Source organism: Lycium ferocissimum, chromosome 6, assembly GCF_029784015.1.
Source record: "Lycium ferocissimum isolate CSIRO_LF1 chromosome 6, AGI_CSIRO_Lferr_CH_V1, whole genome shotgun sequence".
Classification (NCBI taxonomy): Eukaryota; Viridiplantae; Streptophyta; class Magnoliopsida; order Solanales; family Solanaceae; genus Lycium; species Lycium ferocissimum.
Genome location: NC_081347.1, coordinates 64221350 through 64243802, shown reverse-complemented (window position 1 = coordinate 64243802; position 22453 = coordinate 64221350). Strand labels below are relative to the sequence as shown.

Here is a 22453-nt window from a genome sequence, read left to right as displayed (position 1 = left end):
GATTTGACTACGGTTTTGGATTTTCAAAAAAAGAGGGTTCGTTTTGATCATTCGATTGAGTCTGTGATGATGTCTGATATGCGTGTGGTCACTTACGATCTGTTCGTGCGTTCTTTGTTACCTCTTTCACGGATCCGGCCGGTATATGATCGTGCGCACCATGATATACTGCGGAGTTATCTTGTGTTACGGTTCCCGAGACCTCGCCGTAGGGCGGTTCCGTTTATGAAGTTATCTTTGTGATATGGCTTATGATGTGTTGTGATGATGTGTTGTGTTCGGGGATACGGAGATTTGAAATCTTCTCAGAGTTATCTTTGTGTTGTGGCGCCGGATAGGGTGGCGACCACGTTACGTCCGCCGGGTCTATGGGCGCATTTGGTATGTGATAATGTATGATGCTATGATGAGTTTGTTCACGCAGGTAATGGTGGGGCAAATCCGGTGATGAGGTAAAATTCCACGTTGGACTAGACAAATCCCACATCGGTTAATGTTATTTCGTATGACAGATTATGATGTGTTCGGTATGGGTATGTTTAATTTGTATGTGTCGGATGTAAGTGCTTGGGTTGTTGCAACTTCACTTTTGTATTTCCCAGCTTCGGTTAAGACCTCGTTTGATGTATCTTGTCTTTTACATCTCGATACATATTTCGTCTTGACCCCGCTTTCTTCGGGGGCTGCGTTTCGTACCACGCGGTACCCGCGGATGAGTCGGTGATGTTAGCGGGAGATGCTCCATTTGGATTGGCGACTCCGTTTCCTCGGAGTCTTCTTAGAGTCGAGTGCTTTGTATGGTGTTCGAAGTTATGATAGAGACTTTGCGACGAGTGTCGAGTGTATGATATGTCGGTTCTGTTTTGTAAGCGGCTACGTAAGCGGTGTGTTTGTATGCATTATGCTACCGATGTGTTTGGCAAGCGGTATATAAGCGAAATCTTTGTTGTGCCTTATATTATAGATTTTATACTATTGCAAATTTTATTTGGTTTGAAAAAAAAAAACGAAAGCGCATGTTTGTTTTTACGAAAAATTTTCATTACGTGCGTATGTTATGTTTTGTGGGCCCAGTATGGGTATGGATATTACGATAGTCAGCGGGTTCGCTCGGCCCTAGGTAAGGGTCGGGTGCCCATCACACCCTATCGGAAATTGGGGTGTGACAATATATTCACCAACCATGTTTAACAACTATTTATATCAAATATTAAAAGATCTGCAAGTTGATAGTATATTTATAACAAATTTACTCTTAACAACCATGTGGGAGGATTATATTAAAGAGTAGCTACACTACAACTCTGTCAGACTTATTTATATTATGGTTGGGAGTTGATTTCATTTATTTGTTTGGATGTTGGTTAAAGGGACGGGTTCACCTAACAAAGTGGGAAAATGGTAGGTGCCCGCACGTTCCCAAGTTGGGGCGTGACAAATAATTTTAACAATTAATTGAATAATTATAAAAAAGTGTAAATTATGTCTAAATGATTTACAATATATATTTGAAGTTCTTTTACCAAATGGAATGGAAAAATATTATCGAAATAATTTTGTAAAATCATTTTGACTTATAAAAAATAAGTATTTCACTCCGTTGAATATCCAAGAACTCTGGATAATTAAAATAAATTATAGGAGGTCAAAAATTAGGTGTCAACAAGAGCAATCGTATAAGATATCTTCTATTACTTAAGAAGGTGACCCTCCATATCTTTGATCACATGAACGGCCCACCCCAAGAGAACGAGAGGCTCTGGTATGTGTTCAGTTTTTTTCTCGTACACCAATCTACATGTAGCCCACTAATCTTCATCTGATATGATAATAGTAAAAGAGTTGTACAACTCTAGCAGATCTCCATCAATCACTTTCCACGTGCTTGACTTCTTCTCGAGATCGGCGTCTTCAATTACTCCCTTACCAGTCTTATCTTTTCCATATATAATCATTAAAATAAAATACAGATAGAATAGATGCTAATCCTAGTTCAATGGTCAATTCCTCATAAGAGATTTAGCTGCTCACGTAGTCGTATTTTCATCTTATTTATTTTGTCCTTTCTCATTTTCCATTTTCTCCAAAAATTATCTAAAGCTCCCAATGATTGGATCATCTAACCTTTTCCTTGAAATTATCTTTAAAAATCTCAAGGAAATATGGGAACTAATTGGAAAAACCATATAAAATTTGATTATACTGTTTGGTGTGACATAATTTTTAAAGCGGATTGAAAAAATATTTTTTTTTTTTTGATGTTTTGTTGAGTGAAAGATATGTCAAATATTAATAATAATAAATATTATAAAAATCATATATGCGTATCTTTATGAAACTTTTGAGTACTAAAGATAAATACTCCTTTGTCCCAATTTATATGTCATACTTTCCATTTATTCTGTCCCGAAAAGAATATCACCTTTCTATATTTAGAAACGATTTAACTTTATGAGATGATTTACAACCACACATTTATCTAAGATTTGTTTTGGAATACAAATTTCAAAAATCTTGCTTTCTTTCTTAAACCCCGTGCTTAGTCAAATGGTGTCACAAAAATTAGGGCGAAGGGAGTAATATCGTCTAAGTATTAGTTGAAGCGAGTTAAAATGAAGTTAAAAACTTAAATAATTGTACGGAAATAACTTCTGCAAAAAGAGAAAAAAAAAAAGTTATTCTTTTCTATGTTTTACTTGAAATATATTTTATGGTAATTACCAAACACCATCAAATAAATTTTTATGGAAATCATTTTCTTGGTAAATGACTTCCGCTATACCAAACATACGCAACTACAGAACTTAAATTGATGCAAGTAAATTGTATATTGAGAGAGAGCGAGGAATGTGTCTTACCGTCGTTATATTTCCAGCTAACTATCGAACCAACCTTTACAGTTCCACCTTCAAGAAACTCAAAATGGCTGATCTTACTAGGGCTTATGCTAGGCATATGATGTGTATAGGTGTGCAAAAGATTAATAACCAAGTTTCCTCCACACTTAACCTCTACTGAAGCAACCAACTTGCCTTTCACACCCATATTTTCTTCTTCCGTATAGCAAAAACTTTTGAAAAAGAAAGTGGTGATAGGGGTGTACATGGACCGGGTTAGTTCAAATTTTTAAAATATCATACCAAAATAATTGCGTTGGGTTTTTAAATTTATACACCAAATCAAACTAATAAAATTCGGGCTTTTCTACCTCAGGTTTTCTCGGGTTATTCAGTTTTCTCAAGTTTTTCGGGTTGTTTTCCGCAAAAGTCTTCATACAAAACATATAAATTTTACTGCAAATATTTCTTTAGTTCTAGTAAGATACAACTATTTAATTAAGGTGTTTCTTAAGAAAATAACACAAAATGTGAGATGAGTGATGACATTATATTAAAATATTCAACAAAAAAATAATAAAACCTGTTAAAATAAATATTACTAATTAATAAGCCATAAAGAAAATGACCATAGTCTAAATTACTAAGTCATGCTAAAATAAGTATGACTAATAAGTATTAATTACATGACAAAGAAAAAAAAATAAGTTATGTATTTTCACTCTCTAAACGAATTATGCAAAACTAAAGAATATATATCTAACATTATTGTCATACCTAGTGGTATAATTGAATTTCTATTGTTAGCATTAGTGTTGAGTTGGTTTTGGTTTAAACTTTATTTGAGTTACTAACATCCATGGGATATAAAACTTATTGACATTCAAAATTCTAAGTTCAAGCTTGAAATAATATGATAAAAGACAAAAAACTATGAAAAAATTTAAGAAATATTTATAATTACATTACAAATTAATATTTTTATGTATAAAATATTTTAAAATTAAATACATGTAATGTCGGGTTGGTTTGGTTCGGTTTAACTATTTAATGTTAAAACCAAACCAAACTAATTATGATTGGTTTTTTTTTTTACAACACCAAACCATGTCAAACCAAACCGCTAGTTGGATATTTTTTCTCGGTTTGACTCGATTTATTGGTTTGGTGCGATTTATCGGTTTACTTTGTACACCCCTAGTGGTGATATAATGGCTAGAAGTTGTAGTCTTTATATACATTTCAATCAGCTGTGTAAAGCTAGTAGAAAACATTGTTCACGACATATCTATATCACATTTTTATTGGGGTTCGAAAATTAATATTAATTCATTTTGTGTATAATTAAGTTTTTTCTTTTCAATGTATGCGATATAGTTTGATTCAACACGAAATTTAAGAAGAAAATTAAGACTTAAAATTTGTGGTCTTATACATATCATAATTAAGTATTTGTGTAGTTATACAAAACTTTTGAAATTTGTGACATTAAATATGTCATTATATTTGCGTGACTATAAAAGTTTATCATGAAAGATAAATAGAAAGTGGATAGTTAATTGTTTACGAATATATATGTTCGCAGATTGTGTGGCCTTGATTGTTGCCCATACTCTGTAATAAATAGTTAGCACTTGCATTTTTCAAGATTCCACTAATTATTGAGAGAAAATATCTGGGTATAGAGACATAGGAAGGCAACCGTAGCAGGAATTGACAACGAAGAAGGATGATGAAGAAGAGCAGAAAAAGAAAGGGGATAATTTCAATAGTATAGTATCCAACATAAATATTACATCCACGCAGTCATATTTTTAATCTACATCCACATCACGAACTTTTTTTTACAACAGTGTTTATACACACGATATACAACAGTATACAACATTATACACTTATTGTAAACAATATATAAAATTTTATATAAAAATGTATAAAATGTATAAAAGGGCTATTTCGGGTAATGTTAGAAATACGAACCATTTCATGTCAATATTTTCTCCAAATAGAAATAGAGTGTTATTTTCCCCAAAAGAAAGGACATTGAGAATAAAAAATTCCAGTTTGGAGTAGGGCTGTTCAAAACCGAACCGTAATCGATAATCTAACCGCAAAATTGGCTTATTGGTATTGGGTTATCGAATTAACGGTTGGTGAATGGATTCAAATTTTGTAGTTAACGGTTTATCGGTGCCAGAACAGATTACTCAATTTTCTTATCAGGTAAATCGTTAACCCGTTAAGAATTATCATATTTATATTCTTACCCCTAGATATGTAATAGCCGATGTTAGCAGAAAAGATAGTTGACTCGTCAAGCTCCATGCTAGCGATGCGGAGCTTTGACTTGATGTAGCAGAAGCGTAATAGTTAACTGGATATATTATTTTCGGCAAAGGGTCATATATACCCCTCTACTATCTCAAAATAGTTATCTGTGTCCCCCGTTTGCTTTTTCGATGTTATATACCCCCGCCGTTAGTGTATCGACCATATATACCCTCACGCTTAACGACCACTTTTTAAGTGCCACGTGGCACGATCTCAACCGACCTAGCCTTTTTTTTTCTCTTTTATTTATTCAGACCCACATTATTAATTCATCCAAATAAATGAGACCCGGCCCATTAATACCCGACCCATTAAGACCTCAAATAAGACTTCATTACCTAATAACATATCCAACTAGGGTTCTATCAGCCATTTTTTATGCTCTTTCTCCTCTCAACTTCTTCTTCTTCAATATGTTGCGAATTAGGGTTCTTCACATCTAGTTCCTTCTTCTTCTCTACTTTTTCATTTCTATTGACACCCTAGAATCAGAAATCACCCAAAATTAAATTTGGGTCCTCTAATTCGGGTCCTTGTTGTTGAAGTAAAAAACAAGGGTGTTACAATGTCTCAAGCTAGTTGTTCATCTCAAGATGGTTCTTCAAAGCATACGTGTCTTTGCGGACTGGCTGCCAATTACTTTACGGCTTACACTCCTGCAAATGCTGGTCGGAGATTCTACAAATGTCCCAGGCCTGATGTAAGTGTTAATATTTGATTTTGTAGTTGGGCTAATTTTTTTTACTGTAAATCGTATCAGTATTTTTGATGATTTATCATAGGTTGATTCGTGTGGTTATTTTGATTGGGTTGATCCTATATTGCCGGATAGAGCGGTAAATGTTATATGCAAGTTGAAGTCTCAAGTGGACGCCTTGAAGTTTGAACGGCAGAAATTGAAGGAAAAAATAGTTAGTTTGGAGGGTATTGATGCGGTTAATCGAGAAAGGGACATGTTGAAGCAAAAAGTGAAGGAATTGGAGGCTACGAATCAAGTTGACAGGAGCAAAGTCGTGAAATTGGAAGACGATGTCTCGAAGATGAAGGTTGTTATTGTGATATCTTTGTTCTTATTTGCTTGCATTTTTTCTTTGCCTGTGTAAGTAGTTGTGTTATTTTGCGATGAATTAGGTTGTGTTGTAGTAATTGATGTAGTAAGTTGCCTTGTAAGATGAATGTTGATGAACAAGCATTTTGTGATTAATTTGATGTAGTAAGTCTTGTAGTTTTTGGTTGATGAACAAGTATTGGTCCATGTTTTGTTGGTTGAATGTAATGCTAGCCATTATTTAGTGTTCCTTTGGCAGCATGTAAATGGCCATATGTAGTATTGTTTTTCTTGCTTTGAATGTGTCTAAATGGTATTGAAAGTGTCTAAATGGTATCACATACCTGTTTATATAGTCACACATCTTCTCTACGTTATAAATGGACAAATGAACTAATAAATCAAGCAACTAATACAACTGAGTTATAAATGGACAAATGAACTAATACAAGCAGCAGCTAATACAACTAGGTTATAAATGGACAAAGAAAATTCGGCATACTAAATGGTGGTTACCATAACTTCACATAGCTGAATAAGTGTCAACATACAAGTTGAAATATAACAAACGGATGCCATATTATAACCCACAAAACAAATCACCACCTAAGTTATACTATGGCATCCTTTCAAACATACCAAAACACTAAAAAGTTGCTGCCAAATATATTGGCATAAGCCATTAATTACATCAGCAAGTAATTTGTTTAGTTTGGACATACAAGTCGAATACCATTACTCCAAAAACATACTACACATAAAAACACTTCTGTAGGGCTTCCTTGGCTCCATTTTCCAGATTTTTTGGCTGCTTGCAACAGGATGGTGGCGCGTAATAGCTTTATACCCCCCCCCCCCCCGAGTCCCTTGGTGAGTATGATAAATTTGTTGGCTCACTCACACCAAACAGCATCACCCCAAGTTGATAGATCTTGTCCCGGTGACCATTTGTGCCTCTTTTCTCTTCTCATGCCTAGTCCTTGCCTCTAAAACAACTTTAGGCCTCAAGTTAGGCTCCTCTTCATTTGTAAATTCTGGAAACTCAAAGTCTGGACATTCACTGCTGCTGGGCTGATGTGTACTCACTATTGGTGTAGGCATGAAGACAAATGTCTGAGTTGCTGGATTGCTGGATTCTTGAGTTGGCTCTGGTCCAGATAGTTGTATGTCCACTGGTGTGTCCACATTAATATCTTCATAATCAATAGCTACCTTCTTCCTTTTCTGTTGCTTTTTTCCCTTAACAGGCTGTCAATTAATAAGAAAACAATTAGACAATTAAAAACAGTTAGTCAATGCAAACTGAAAGTAACAGCTACCTTTTTGCACCCTTTTGTATTGTGGTTTGATTCTCCACAGTTGTTACACACCATAACCCTGCCTTTCCTTGAAGCAGACCATGTTCCTTTTCTCTTGATTGCTTCATCCTTGGCTCTATCCCTCTTCACCTTAGGCCTGCCAGCTAGCTTGACAATTTGTGGTGGATCCATTGTACGAGAAGGCTACCTTCCAAATTTTTCCCCACTAACGTGTCTGTTGCAACTGATATGAATAAGTTTTTAAGGCTGTTTCTTTGCTGTACCACCAATGAATTTCAGTGAAGGGGTCAATCCTCTTGTACATCAAAGCTTTGATAGCATGAGGACATGGTATGCCAGAAAGCTGCCATGTCCTGCAAGTACATTGCTTAGCCTCCAAGTTCACTGTGTGTCTATCACTCCCTTCAGCAATCTCATATCCAAAGTCACCATTAAAATGAAGCACACAAGAATGAGCAATTCTCAGATAATCAGCATAAAGCATCATACAATGAGGACTGAAGTTTTATGGCCATGCCCTCACCCTCTCATCATGTTCCCTCAACATGTTCATTACTTTCAACCTAATGTCCTCTAGCATTGTAATTATGGGTTTGTACCTTGCATCTAAGATCCATGCATTAAACGATTCTGTAAAGTTGTTATCCACAGCCATATTTTTGCAAACAATATCAAAAAAAGTTCTACACCAACACTGGGGAGAATAATGGATCAGGTCTTTGACAGCATCTTCATCCATTTCCCCTAGCTTCCTTAGTTGGTCATCAAACTCCTCTTCATAGGTGGAGCATGCACTCCACCACAACAACTTCTTCATTTCACCAGATCTCCACATTTTCATCCAATTTGCCTCAACGTGTCTAACACAGAACCTATGGTTAGCTTCAGGGAGGAAAACTTTCATTGCCTCAAGCAACCCCTACAATAGGTTTTATAAAAAATTACACTTACAGAATAATAAAACATGGAAATGGACATATTAAACTTGCAGAATAACAAAACATAGAAATGGACAGTAAGGGTACCTTTTGCATATCAGAAATGATAGTGTATCCCTCTCCCATGTTTAGTTCAAGTGACATCTTCAAAGAATCCCCAAGAACCAATCCCATGTTTTCTTAGTCTCTTTGTTAACTACAGCCCAAGCTATAGGATAAAAATGGTTGTTTGAGTCAAGTGCAACAGCAACCAAAAGTTGACCCTTAGCTTTTCCCTTGAGAAATGTCTCGTCCAATCCAATGAAAGGTCTCAAACCTTCCTTGAAACCCATCTTCAATGCATGCAAACAAATATACATTCTACAGAACCTCCTCTTACCTTCCATAAGTGCATCTTTTGACAAAATTAATAATAATATCACTTCCAAGGTTACTAATCCTCAACTCATTGCCATAAGCCTCTAACCTATTATAATCATCCTTAAAGCTACCATCCAGCTTATTCAGAATCAAGTTTTTTGCCCTTTTGCACTTGCCATGACTTGCATTAAGTTCAAATGCAGCCTTTAAGTCAGCCCTCATGTCTTTTACTTTATATTTGGGAGTATTTTGAAGCTTCTTCTTAAAGTAATGTGCAATGGTGTAGTGGTCAACCCTACTGTTATCATAAGCAATGAAGCAATTATGTTCTGTGTTTAGGGTCTTGATTCTAACCCCAGGGCAGTTCCCATCCTTAGAAATAAGACAAACAAATGGACAACCTACTTGAAACTCATACCTCAGCCTTTTTGAATCACTTTTTCTAACCTGCAACTCTTTCTTATTTGCCAAAGCATACAATTTCAGACACTTCCTAGCTTCATTAATGTCCTTGAAGGTCATACTATTGTCAAGTTCTTTGTAATCTAACAATTGATCAGTAATGTTCACCCTCCTTTGGTTAGCAATAAATTCTAAGTCATCAGATTCATAATCAGAAGAAACAGAGTCATTTTCATCCTCAGCATCAGTTGAGCTACAATCAGTAGCAACCCCTAAACTAGGTTCAACACCAACAACATTGGGTTCAAAAGCATCAACATTAGGTTCAAAAGGTTCATCATAATTTAGGATATTAGGCACATCAACTGCTAACTCACAATCATCAATAGCAAATAAGTTAATCACATAGTAATCATCACTAACCATTGCCAGCAACCTCCTAATACCACTATCAGCAATGATTTCATATAATTTACCAGAAGGGGCAGCTACTAAGAGTTGTTGAACCCCAACAAACCTTAAGTTATTACAGTACTCATCTACAACATCATTAAAAGATAGATGGTCAGAGTCATAACCTTCCCAAATGTTATGGAACTTCTTCTCATACTTGACTTCTGGCTCATAAGTCCAATCCCCACCATAGTTGAATATTAACTCCAAATTAACCATGATGAATAAGTACAACCAAATACATAATAAAAAGATCGACATCTTGTTGCATCAATACACAAATAAAAAACAAAGAAAGAAATAAAGAGTTGACTTCAAAGGACCACCATAAACTAAAAAATGGTACAAAAACAGTAACTTTATATAAACTTATTTAAATGGTTCAAATTAAACCAAAACCAGCACCAAATGAATAAAAACAGTTACTTTATCTAAACTTAAGTTAAACCACAAACTGTTGGCATCAATACACAAATAAAAAACAGCAAAGAAATAAAGAGTTGACTTCAAAGGACCAACATAAACTAAAAAATGGTTCAAATTAAACCAAAACCAGCACCAAATGAATAAAAACAGTTACTTTAACCCAAAACCATCAATACACAAACCCTATACCACCAACTCACAAACCTAAACCACCAATCCACAAACCCTAAACAATAAAGGACATCTAAGTCCACGGGGACCACCACAACAACCAAAAAGACCCCTAATTTATTGTTAAAAAGCAGAAAAAGTCCACCAAAAATCGGGATCACCACCTCAAGCACATGCATACAAATACCCATAAAGTAATAGCCAAAAATAAACACCAAACATGAATATAATAAGTTAAAGTTGCAGATTCCCTCACATAAGGCAAAGAAATCACGAAATCCCAAAAAAAAAAATTGACAAAATCACAACCCTAGTACAAAATCCTGAAATAAATGCAAGAATCTTAAAAACCATGGTATAATCTGGTATAATCACTAACATCTAACATATTAAAGGCAACGAAATCAAGAAATCCAAAAATAAAAATGACAAAATCTCAACCATAGTACAAAATCCTGAAATAAATGCGAGAATCTTAAAAACCCTAGTATAATCACTAACATCTAACATATAAGAGGCAAAGAAATCAAGAAATCCACAAAAAATTGACAAAATCTAAAAACCGTAATACAAAATCCTAAAATAAATGAGAGAATCTTAAAGAATCTACTAATATCTAACCTATTATAGCGAATAAGCAAAGAAATATAATTTTGAGGACAATCTAACCTTAAAAATTTCTTAGTTTTGAAAACCCTAGCCGCACGTGTTCTCCATAGTCACAGATTTTGAGTGGGAAATGAGTTGGATATGTTATTAGGTTATGAAGTCTTATTTGAGGTCTTAATGGGTCCGGTATTAATGGGCTGGGTCTCATTTATTTGGATGAATTTATAATGTGGGTCTGATTAAATAAAAGAGAAAAAAAAAAGGCTGGGTCGGTTGAGATCGTGCCACGTGGCACTTAAAAAGTGGCCGTTAACTGTGAGGGTATATATGGTCTATACACTAACGGCGGGGGTATATAACATCGAAAAAGTAAACGGGGGACACGGATAACTATTTTGAGATAGTAGAGGGGTATATATAACCCTTTGCCGTTTGTTAAAATCAGTTCTGAGACTTATATTGAATCTTTGGCCAAAATTTTCAAATCCTGAGAACCTAACTTGCACTACTTGAACCTTTTATCCTGCTTTAGACTAAAACTAGGCCAGAAATAACTCTTGTCCTGTAACCTTGCCCCTGTGATAATCTGTTGGTTGATTAAAGACCTTAAAAATGAGCTTGAACCTAATCTAATTGGTTTAAAAGCTTAAAAGTGTCTCTCTGAACTAGCTCAATCCTTTCACTTGACTACTGAACTCTTTTGAAACATGCTTGTGTCTTGACGGCTGTTGTGAATATTTGTTTTGCTTTGTTTTGCACTTTGTACTTGGCATTGACCTCCCTGTCTCCATCCTTTCTCCATATTGTTGCTGTTTTTCCCCTTTGTTCCATAAATCCTACTTGGTTCTTGTATGTGGTATTGTTGCTTCTGTGTTTTTGATACCCTGAGCCCTACCTTGTCTTGTTTTGAACCGGAGTTTGAAATCTCCTACACCTTGCCTTACTTGCTTATGTGAATTTGAGACCTTCCTGCTTTTCTCCATTCAGGGGAATAATTTAAGACCTTGGGTGATTTATTGTAATTCAAACAGTTGAGACTGATTGGGTATAGATATATACACTAGGTATATGGAGGCTATGCAGTTTTGCTTTGCTCTCCATAGGTGTATATCAGGGGTATACTGTGTATATCATGGCTTTTGACACTTAGAAAAATTCTGGGCATTTCCTTTTGGGTTGTTACTATTTTGTTATGGGCCTGCACATCTCATTTTTGTACCTGGGCCTCTTTAATCGCTTTATACTGCTTCTGTTAGTTATTGGCTTGGCCCAAGACATTGTTGTAATTCATTTTTGGCATTGTAATAAATATTATAGCTCTTTAATTTTGTACTTAGTTTAATTTGAGAACGTATACTAATGTTACATATACCCATTTGTATTCTTGTCCATGCAAATCCGTTGGTGGGCCCTAATGGGGCCCACTAACGTATCTAGATCGAGTCAACCCAACCTTGGAGCAAAAAATGGAGCATACGCAATTTTGGACTTTGAGGTTACCCTGTCGCATATTTATTTCTATTTGGGTTTGGTCGGCCCAATATCCTTATCCTTTATTATTTGTATATTCAAATTCTATATTTGTGTATTTATTTATAAATTGGAACCCTTAAAAAATTGTCACAAATTTAGAGTTGCCAAAAACTATTTTTTAAGATATAAAAACTGATTTTTGATGAATAATAACGTGCAAAAAATGATTTTAAGACTAAAACTGCCTTATGGATAAAAATTGACTTTTTTTTTTAGATGCAAATCATGATTTTGGACAAAAAATGACTTGACAAATTTATGGACATTGAGACAAATTGGGACCGTACATATGGAAAATTTGGACAAAATGGACTTAAAATATTTTTGGACTAATTTGGACTTAAAAGACTAAAAATCTAAAAATATAAATATGGTTAAAATATGGATAATAATAGTATGCCAAAAATGATTTTATAAAACTTAAACTAAAAACTTTTTTCTAAACTCGGGTGGGCTTATGTAGTGTTCTACTTAGGTTAACGCCTTCGGGTTTTAACCTAGGTGTTCTAGTCCGAAACGCCCAATTTTGGGCAAAACTCTACCACTTTCATTTCTTGAAAGGTGAGTATTTTTGCATAAATAACACATCTTGATTTGCGGAAATATAAACAAAAGCAGTTTTTTATCACAAACAACTTATATCTACAAGGCATACCATTAGAACCGTTAGGTCAACCGTATTTTACGGATCCTTAATACCGGGGTGCCTAACACCTTCTCCGGGGGATCAACAGAACCCTTACCCAAACTTTGGTATAGATTGGTTTCTTTTAAAACTTAGTCATTTTAAATGAACCCTTTCAAACTGGTTTTCCTAACTTACCTATAAGTTAGGTGGCGACTCTAAAACGATGTCCATTTAGATCACCATCCACTTAGAAGTATATTTTTTACTTTTTCCCGGTACGATTGACAATCGTATTTCCCCGGGACACTTTCCTTTTCAAATGAGACAAGTGAAAATGCGAATCGGGAAAAATATGAGCCGCTACAATGAGAAGCACGCATAGAGATCACGTGATAGGCATGTGCCTTTCCACTTTAATATAAACACGGTGGACCTATTGTGGAATAATGAAAATGCGTATTTCTTAATCCTTTCTCACGTTTCTCTCTCAGCTCTCTTCGCTGCTTCTTTTTCCCCTTATCTTCTTCTCCCTCACTTATCCTGCAAATCTGGAGGTCTATTAATGTAGTCACGTCTCATCTTTGTTACCATCTTCTCTGTTAATTTCAGCTAGTAGATGACATTGTAGTTCGATTTCTTTTCAGTTGATACAAAATCAGAAAATTGTCCCAAAAAGTTTCAATTCCATTTCATTTTAGTTTGTAGATCATTACAAAAAACAAGATAAACTAGCAAGGAAAAGAAAAAAACCTTATTTATTTAGTCAAATCCTCATTCAGCGTCAACTCATCATGAGAAAAAAGAATAAATAGAGTAAATGAAAAATTAAGTCATGTATTTAATATTTTTTTGCTACATTCATTTGTTCAATTAGTATTCGATTTAAACTCATCACCTTGCGCCTACCAGCAACACTATATACGACCTCTTATATACCTGGACCATCTTGAACTCCCAAATAAAAAAGCTTTTGATGTTAAAGTACAAAAAAAGTTAGTGTTACGTTTTCTCGTTATTATTGTATATTAGCTAAATTATCCTTACAAGACATAAAGCCTCTAGTTCACAATGAACATTTGTTAGTAACATCTATTTTATTGCTAAATATTATTTCAAGTTAACAAGATTTTAGTCATATGCTTGCAATACACTATCTTGGATCTTGTTATCAAAAACTTTAGTTTGCTAATATGAAGATTTAAGTATTTAATTCAAAATCCTAAAATATTATAGGTAAAATTCTACTTAAACTTAGGAAATTGAAATAAAAATTAGGATAATACATAAGGACCACCCAAACTTGTAACTATTTTTTTTTTTTTCATTCCGAACTTAAGTTTGCATCCAAAGAAAAACCCTGAACAGTTTTGAAGTGCTTTCTTAGCCAACCAAAGTTTTAAGAAAGAAAGAGTTTGTTGAGAGGAAGAAAATCACCTATTTTAAGGAGGGATATTGTTAAATACTACTTCTAGTTTCAGTGTAAAGCCTAGCTTCGTTGTGTTCCATATCTGATCAATAGTGGAGTTAATGTCTCAAATAATCATCTAACTTACAATTTCTTTACACTATTTTTTGTTACTTTAAGATCACTTGAACTTATGGTTGATTACTTGAAAGATAAGTCCTATGAGAAAACCCATTATCTTACTAGATAGCCAAGCACGTATGTTAAATCGATTAAAATGTTCCAAGGTGGCTTTCCACGTGCTAACAGAGCCGAATATTTGTCTACTTAAAGTAGGTACATTTAACCCGATTTCATAAAAAATAACCCATTCTTCTATTTTACCCGTCCCGAACCACCTCCTAAAATAACCGACTCTTCCTTCTCTCTCATATTTGAAAAGTTTTATGGTGTGTGAGGTATGCCATGTCATACTTGTGTGAGGGTATCTATTAATTGGAGTCCGCAACTTAAATGACCCAAAAAGTGGCTGTAGGGACCAAAATAACGCAATAAAGAAAAAAAGTTACCAAAGTAACCTTTGCGCACTAAATTAGTGCGCAATAGGACCAAACTGCAAATTTACAGTTAAGTCCATTTAGTGCGCAATTGGGGTCATATTTTTTTTTGTACAATTTTAAAGTTTTCAAATTCACGTTTTTTCCATACTTTGACCAAAGATTAGTGATGTTTCAAAACGATGGAAGATCAATATTTTATATCGAACCTAATTTTTTTTTTGCGGATAATAATGTCGGCTCAATAAATCAAGTAGATGTAAACGTTTGGATCGTCGTTTTAGGGGTTGTAAAGTGCCCCGAAGTAAGTTTTGTTTAAAAGTTTTGTTTGTTTGGAAACTTGTTATCTTTAGGTTTAAGTGTTTTATTATGTTAATGACGTCATTAAAAAAATTGTTTGAATAACGCAGTAAATTAATGCGTTATGCAAGTCCCGTAATTTTTTTATCCAAAGATACTTAAGTAGTTATAAAAATAAGATAAAATTATCAAATAATGAGTATAGGGAGAAAAAGTAGTTGTAAATTGGTGAAATTTTAAACAGTCATAACTTTGCGCACGGACGTCCGATTTACGCGTTTTTTTTTTTTTTTTTGCATTTTTTTCCGAGATCTAGCCGCACAAACGCCACAAGGTGGTTTGGCCAGGCCAGTTTTTAGAAAAACCTCCTTTATCCCATTCAATTTGAATTTTGCCCCAAATTGGTGCATAATTTTCATTCATCTTTAGTAAAAATCTAGTGATAAAAAAAAATACTTCAAGATGATAATCCCGTGGTACTGATGTTTTGAATGTCAATTTCAAGGTTCGAAATTCAATTTATGAAAACAAGTTAGATGGCATTAGTGAACTTTATAAATAATTAAAAAATGTCTACATTGTAGCTTTCACCAACTTGGCTTGGTGGTTTAGGCATCTCTTTTTTTTATCCCAACCACCTAGGATCAAACCTAGGTGGGAGCATTGAGAAAACAACTTGGTACATGATGGATGGTTTAAATTAAGTATATATTTACGTATTTATTTCTTAATGATAAATATTATTTTACTCTTTGTTATCGTTTATAACTAATTCGCGTGACATCCTAAACTAATTTTAAATAAAACACTTAAACCTTTAGATAACAAGATTCAAACAAACAAAACTTACTTCGGAGCACTTTACAACCCTAAAACGACGATCCAAACGTTTACGTATACTTGCTGTAATGAGACAACCTTATTGTCCGCAAAAGAAGATATTAAATTCTATATAAAATATTAATATTTCGTAGTTTTGAAACATCACCAATCTTTGGTCAAAGTATGAAAAAAACGTGAATTTGAAAACTTTAAAATTGTACAAAAAAAAATATATATAACCCCTATTGCGCACTAATTTAGTGCGCAATAGGACTTAACTGTAAATTTGCAGTTAGGTCCTATTGCGCACTAATTTAGTGCGCAAAGGTTACTTTGGTATTTGGTCTCTACAGTCACTTTTTGGGTCATTTAAGTTACGGACTCCTATTAATCGACAAGTGCACATTTACGGGTCCCACTCCATTTTAACTTTTTCCTCTCTCTTCACCCACCACCATCGTTACTTCAATTCACCCTCATATACCCCTCCAGCCATAACTTACTACTCCATTTACTAATCTCTCTTTGTCTAAGCTTGACAAAAATAATGTTTATTTTTTAATTTGTTTACACAAGCCATTTAATTGTATTAATTTGAATAACACAACAAGATACAGTGAAAAGACTACTTAATGTCTTGAAATTAGTGTTTCCGTAATGAATTAATTGGAGTAATTAATTAGTCATTCACAAGAATAAGATAATGATAAAAATAAGAATGTTGAATTTTAACTTTTACGTTACATTTGAACAATAATAAACATCCATTAAAGTAACTTTCCCGTTATTTCACTAACACAGTGCACAAAAATACCATTATACCAAGTAGGGGTATATAATGAAAATCGTAAATCAGAATCAAATTGATAAATTGAGTTAATTGAAAAAATAATAATCTAACAGTTTGATAATGAGGAAAAAAAATCGATCATAACTGATTTGATTCGATTTTAACTAAAAAAAGTCAACTAAGACAAACCAACCCGACATTATATATATATATATACACTAGATGGTCTATGCCCATGCTGCGCATGGGCTCAACACTTTGGATTATAGTGTATCTATGTATATGTACTTGTGTTTAGATAGTGATAATATATATATATATATATATATATATATATATACTATGTTCAAAATACGATTAATATAACATTGTAGTTTGTGCTCCGTATCTAAAACTTTATTATATTCGCGTTTGCTACGAAAATTTATTAATACTTTTTAAAAGAGAAGACTTGTTTAAAAGAAAACTATTTTCCTCTCTTTGAGATAAAACAATAGTAATATTTAAGCATCAGTTGATACTTTCAATTTTAATTCGATTAATTTAAAGGTGTAAAATACTTATTATTTTTTATCAAATTTTGATTTGGATAATTCTAATTCAAATTATTAAATTAATTTTACATGTTTAAAAAGAAACAAAGTAGAAATTGATTTTCTATTTAAACGAAAAAATGTTATTTTTTAATTTTTGGTAAATATTCTCGGTTTAGCTCATTTTACTTGTCATGTTGTCTTTTGCATGATTTTTTAAGGAAACGTGAATTAGAATTAGAATTTGACTAATTTACCGTATTCATTATTTGATCTTCATTTGATATTAATCTCTTTTCACATTTATTAGAGTAAGAATAAAAATAAAAAAGTAATTAAATTGTATCTTATTTTAAAATATAAATATTTTAAGTATATTTGTCTTAGTAAATATAACAAATAAATGACATGGCGGAATAGCAAATACAGCAATTAAATATTTTGAAGAAAAGTAATAATATGGGGTCCATGTTTTATGCTGTGCAATAATTTCGTTTGCTCCCACTAATGGGTTAGTACGCATGTGGCAATGAATCCACTATTATTGACTTGATGGGATACTTTGGAAATTACATGAATATTGTTTGATTTTTTAATATATGGGGTGTACGTTTTTTTTTTTTTTTTTTTTGACATTGCTTTTTTTTAAATATGGGGTCCACTTTTTTTTTTAATGAGTTTGGAGAGGGTGGGGTCCACTTCTTTTTTTTATGAGTTTGGAGATGGTGGGGTCCACTTTTTTTTTTTTTTTTTTTTAAATATTGCTTGGCGTTTTTAGTATGGGGTTCACCTTTTTTTTTAAGATTGACTGACGACGAAACATGGGTAAAACGATGATTCTATATAGTAGAAAAATAGAAATATAATAAAGTATTTCTATCTACTTTTTAGAAGAGTTGGTAATATGAAGTATAAAATGTCAAAGTGGGTGGGACCACAAAGGATTTTTTTGCCCTTAAATAAAAAAGTGGGACCGAACACGGACGACGATCTTGCCTCTATAAACCGACTCTTCTATATAGTAGTAAAGTAATACATATATTATGTTCAAAACACGATTAATATAACATTGTAGTTTGTGCTCTGTATCCAAAACTTTATTATATTAGTGTTTGCTACGAATATAAAGTTGGCAAAAATTTCTTAATACTTTTTAAAAGAAAAGACTTATTTAAAAAGGAAACTATTTTTCTCTCTTTGAGATAAAACAATAACAATATTTAAGCATCAGTTGATACTTTGAATTTTGATTCGATTAATTTAAAGGTGTAAAATATTCTATTGTTAATGTATGTAGATTGGGCCTAAACAATACCTATTATTTTTTATCAAATTTTGATTTAGACAATTCTAATTCAAATTATTATATTAATTTTAAATGTTTAAAGTGAAACAAAGTAGAAATTTGATTTTCTATTTAAATGAAGAACTTCTATTTTTTAATTTTTAGTAAATATTTTTTGTTTAACTCATTTTACTTGTCATGTTGTCTTTTGCACGGTTTTTTAAGGAAACGTCAATTAGAATTAGAATTTCAATAATTTACCTTATTAATTATTTGATCTCCATTTAATATTATTTTTTCTTTTATGACATTAATCTCTTTTCACATTTATTAGAGTAAGGAAAAAATGAAAAATTAATTAAATTCTATCTTATTTTAATATATAAGTATTTTAAGTATGTTCTTTGCATAATAATTTCATTTGCTCCCACTAATGGGTTGATACGCATGTGGCAATGAATCCATCATTATTGATTTAATGAGATACTTTGGAAATTACATGAATATTGTTTGATTTTTTAATATGGGATGCACTTTTTTTTTTTTTACATTTTTTTTTTTTAATATGGGATTCACTTTTTTTTTAATATTGCTTAATTTTGTTAATATGCGGTCCATTTTTTTTCCCGTGAGTTTAGAGATGGTGGGTTCTACTTTATTTTATATTTTTTTAATATTGGTTGGTGTTTAATATGAAATTTTTTTTTTTAATGGAACGGATGACGAAAAAGTTGAGCCAACCGGCTCTTCTATATAGTTAAAATATATATATATATATATATATATATATATATATATATATATATATATATATATATATATATATATATATATATATATATATATATTTTAACTATATAGAAGAGCCGGTTGGCTCAACTTTTTTAACTTTGTCATGGTTTTTGTTTCTTAACATTTTAACACCATATTTGGCCTTGCAATTTTATTCAAGTTTCTTATAGTGATATAATTTTAGTTATGTGTGTAATTGATTAACATAAACTAGAGTAGATGTGATTGTAAGAAATAGTATGGCATTTGCATCATATTTCACAAAAAGCAAATTAATTTTGTTATAAAATGTTTCACGTCGAACCAGAAAAAACAAAAAAAAAATCAAATAAAAACTCAATTTTATAGATTTATTTTTATTTATAGATATAAAAACCCAATACAATTGGTTTGATTTAATAAATAAAAGTATACGAATCAATCAGATCTATTTACACATACCAAGCATCAAATGAATAATATAAATATATGCATGAATGTAAAAAAAAATTGGCTGGAAAAAAAATTATGACCAGATTTAGAAAACTAGACGATAAAATAATGAGAGTAAAATAAATAGAAGAGGAGGGGGCTGATAAGTGATGAGCGAAAGCTGAGGTTGGAGAGAGAAATAGCACTAGCGATGATTGGGGGTCATAGAAGTGGGACCCATACACTTTGTTTCAATAAAAAATCACCCTCACATGCCAAGTAATACTTGTGCCTCACCCACCATAAAAAATTTCCTTATATTTTCTCTTCCAGCTATCAAGCCCGTCGATGGAAACTTACTTTCTCTTTAGTCGTTGACTGATTCAGAAGATAGTGTCATGTTTTAGGAGCTACAATTTTTATGTTTCAGTTAAGTCATCTTAGGCGTCCTAATTATGTTGAAATTAGTTAGGTAAGGGGGTCAACTCTCTTAGCCACTACTTCAGGTCATAGGTTAGTGATAAGATAGTGCTCTATTTATCTCCTTAGTTGGTTGCTCTGCAGTACTAACTATTTAAAGGTATGTACTGATTGTTTTCAAAGTGACTGTCAATTGTTTCCGTCTTTCTTTGCTTTCCTTTCTAAGGGAAGAGCTTGAACAGAATTTCTATTCAAATAATGAATAGCAGGTTTATAAATTATAGATGTTTGACAAGAATGAAATTTAATTAAAATGTTTTTTGGTTTCAAAAACCACTTCGTAATTTTCCTTCTGGCTATAATTGACGGAATCGACGGGCTTGATAGCTGGAGGAGAAAATATGAGAGACAAGGAAGAATGGTTACTTTAGGAGGTGGGTCGGGGCGGGTAAAATAGGAGAATGGATTATTTTTATGAAATCGGGTTATTTGAATCAATTTGGGGATTTCCGTTAAATGAATGGTATAGTTGTTAACTTTCATAACGGCAGGGGCATAAATGACCCAAAATTAGTTCGGAAAATATTTTTAGCCATTAAAATAAAGTAGAGGGATATTTTTGACCCTTTTCCCTTTAAACTATACATAACTAAAATTGTACTTTGCTGCTACTTTATTTTTCAAATACTCCCTCTGTTTCATAGCAATCACATTTCACTATATCTACATGCAAATCACCGAAAAAGAGAAAGAAAAAAGTTCAAGGTACATATTGTTCAGCTTGATTTGCTCCTTCACCATTGCTTCCAATGTTACGTATATTTCTTTCGAAAATCCAATCTCTTTTTACCCACACTTACACCTTGTAGTGGGAGAAAATAGAAGGTTGCTGGAGATTTTTTAAGCTAAAGGTGTTGGCACTACTTTATTGCCCAAAACAATAGCATTAGTACCAAAATGCATTCTGCTTTTGGGAACAAGAGTTATGTTGAGACAATGGACAAGAACCAACAAGCTACTAACCACGCATGGTATATGAATATTCAGGCTAGAAATGCATAGTTGAATCTCAATAAAAGTGCATGAACTCGAAAAGAATCACCATAGCACACAAGACTACTTGGTGAAAATCAGACAGAAAAGCGGACTACTTAGTGAAAATCAGACAGTTATTTTGTGATGAATGTGATGCGTGATCATTATCCACTTCATTCAAAAAGGAATAGCCTTATATGTTTGTGATGAATGTGATCGCACCAAACAAGTCACAGTTATTTCACAAACCTAAAGAAAAAGTTGCTAGGTTCAAACTCGCATCTCAGAAAAGAACCATAGCAAGAAAACCCGAAAAGGTTATTTACTAAGCTACTAAAAGTAAAAAGAGGCATAAAAACAAAAATATGAAATTAAACAAAAACTAGGATCAATAGGTACAAACACACGTTTGATCAACCAAGAATATATACAATAAACTCAAAAATCAAGTACCCCTCCCCACACTTAAATGTAGCTTTGTCGTCAACGCGAACACAAAAAAATCATAACCAAAAAGACATGAGAGACTTCATGATGCTATGTTCATGTCTGGGACTGCTACTGTACTGCTGGGGCTCAATCTGTGCTGGCTGTTCCGGAGCTGCTGGTAGCTCCTCCTCCGAGCTTCGTAGTGGAGGGACAGTCTCAACCACCTCCTCACCCTCAGTAACTGGCAAGACTGCTCCCAGTGCTATCCTTATCCGAGAGCTCGATCTCCACATCTCTGTTGGATTGTGTATAGACTGCAATGCCTCTAGCCCCAGGGGCGTATGCACGTTATACAAAGCGGTGTCATCCGACACATCTTCGTAGAAATTTTTAGTGTATATATATTATACAAATAATAAACATGACGCCACTTGGCACAGTGAGCTATTTGGCTCGATGGTACAGCGCATCAATTCCCTATCACTCGTCAAGAGGTTGACTCTGGTTAGCAGCTGACGTTCGTAATTTTTAATTTTAATGTGCCTCTTCCTTTGTCTATGTTTTGAGATCCACGAACTCCTTACTAAAAAGTTAACTAAAAAGACAGTCAATCAAGGAT

General features: G+C 33.2%; 2 protein-coding genes across 2 annotated transcripts; one reads left to right on the top strand and one right to left on the bottom strand.

Moving 5' to 3' along the window:
• Positions 1 to 5733: 5733 nt before the first annotated feature.
• Positions 5734 to 6271, top strand: LOC132061529 (uncharacterized). Its single transcript, XM_059454326.1, has 2 exons — positions 5734 to 5868; positions 5951 to 6271. Exons 1-2 carry the CDS (start codon positions 5734 to 5736, stop codon positions 6269 to 6271), a joined length of 456 nt encoding a protein of 151 aa, XP_059310309.1.
• An 857-nt stretch (positions 6272 to 7128) lies between these two features.
• On the bottom strand, positions 7129 to 8678 carry LOC132061528 (uncharacterized). The gene is made up of 2 exons (XM_059454325.1): positions 8561 to 8678; positions 7129 to 7464 (listed from the first exon to the last, which is right to left on the bottom strand). The coding sequence occupies exons 1-2, from the start codon at positions 8645 to 8647 to the stop codon at positions 7129 to 7131; spliced, it is 423 nt and encodes a 140-aa protein (XP_059310308.1). The 5' UTR covers positions 8648 to 8678.
• Between the last annotated feature and the right edge of the window lie 13775 nt (positions 8679 to 22453).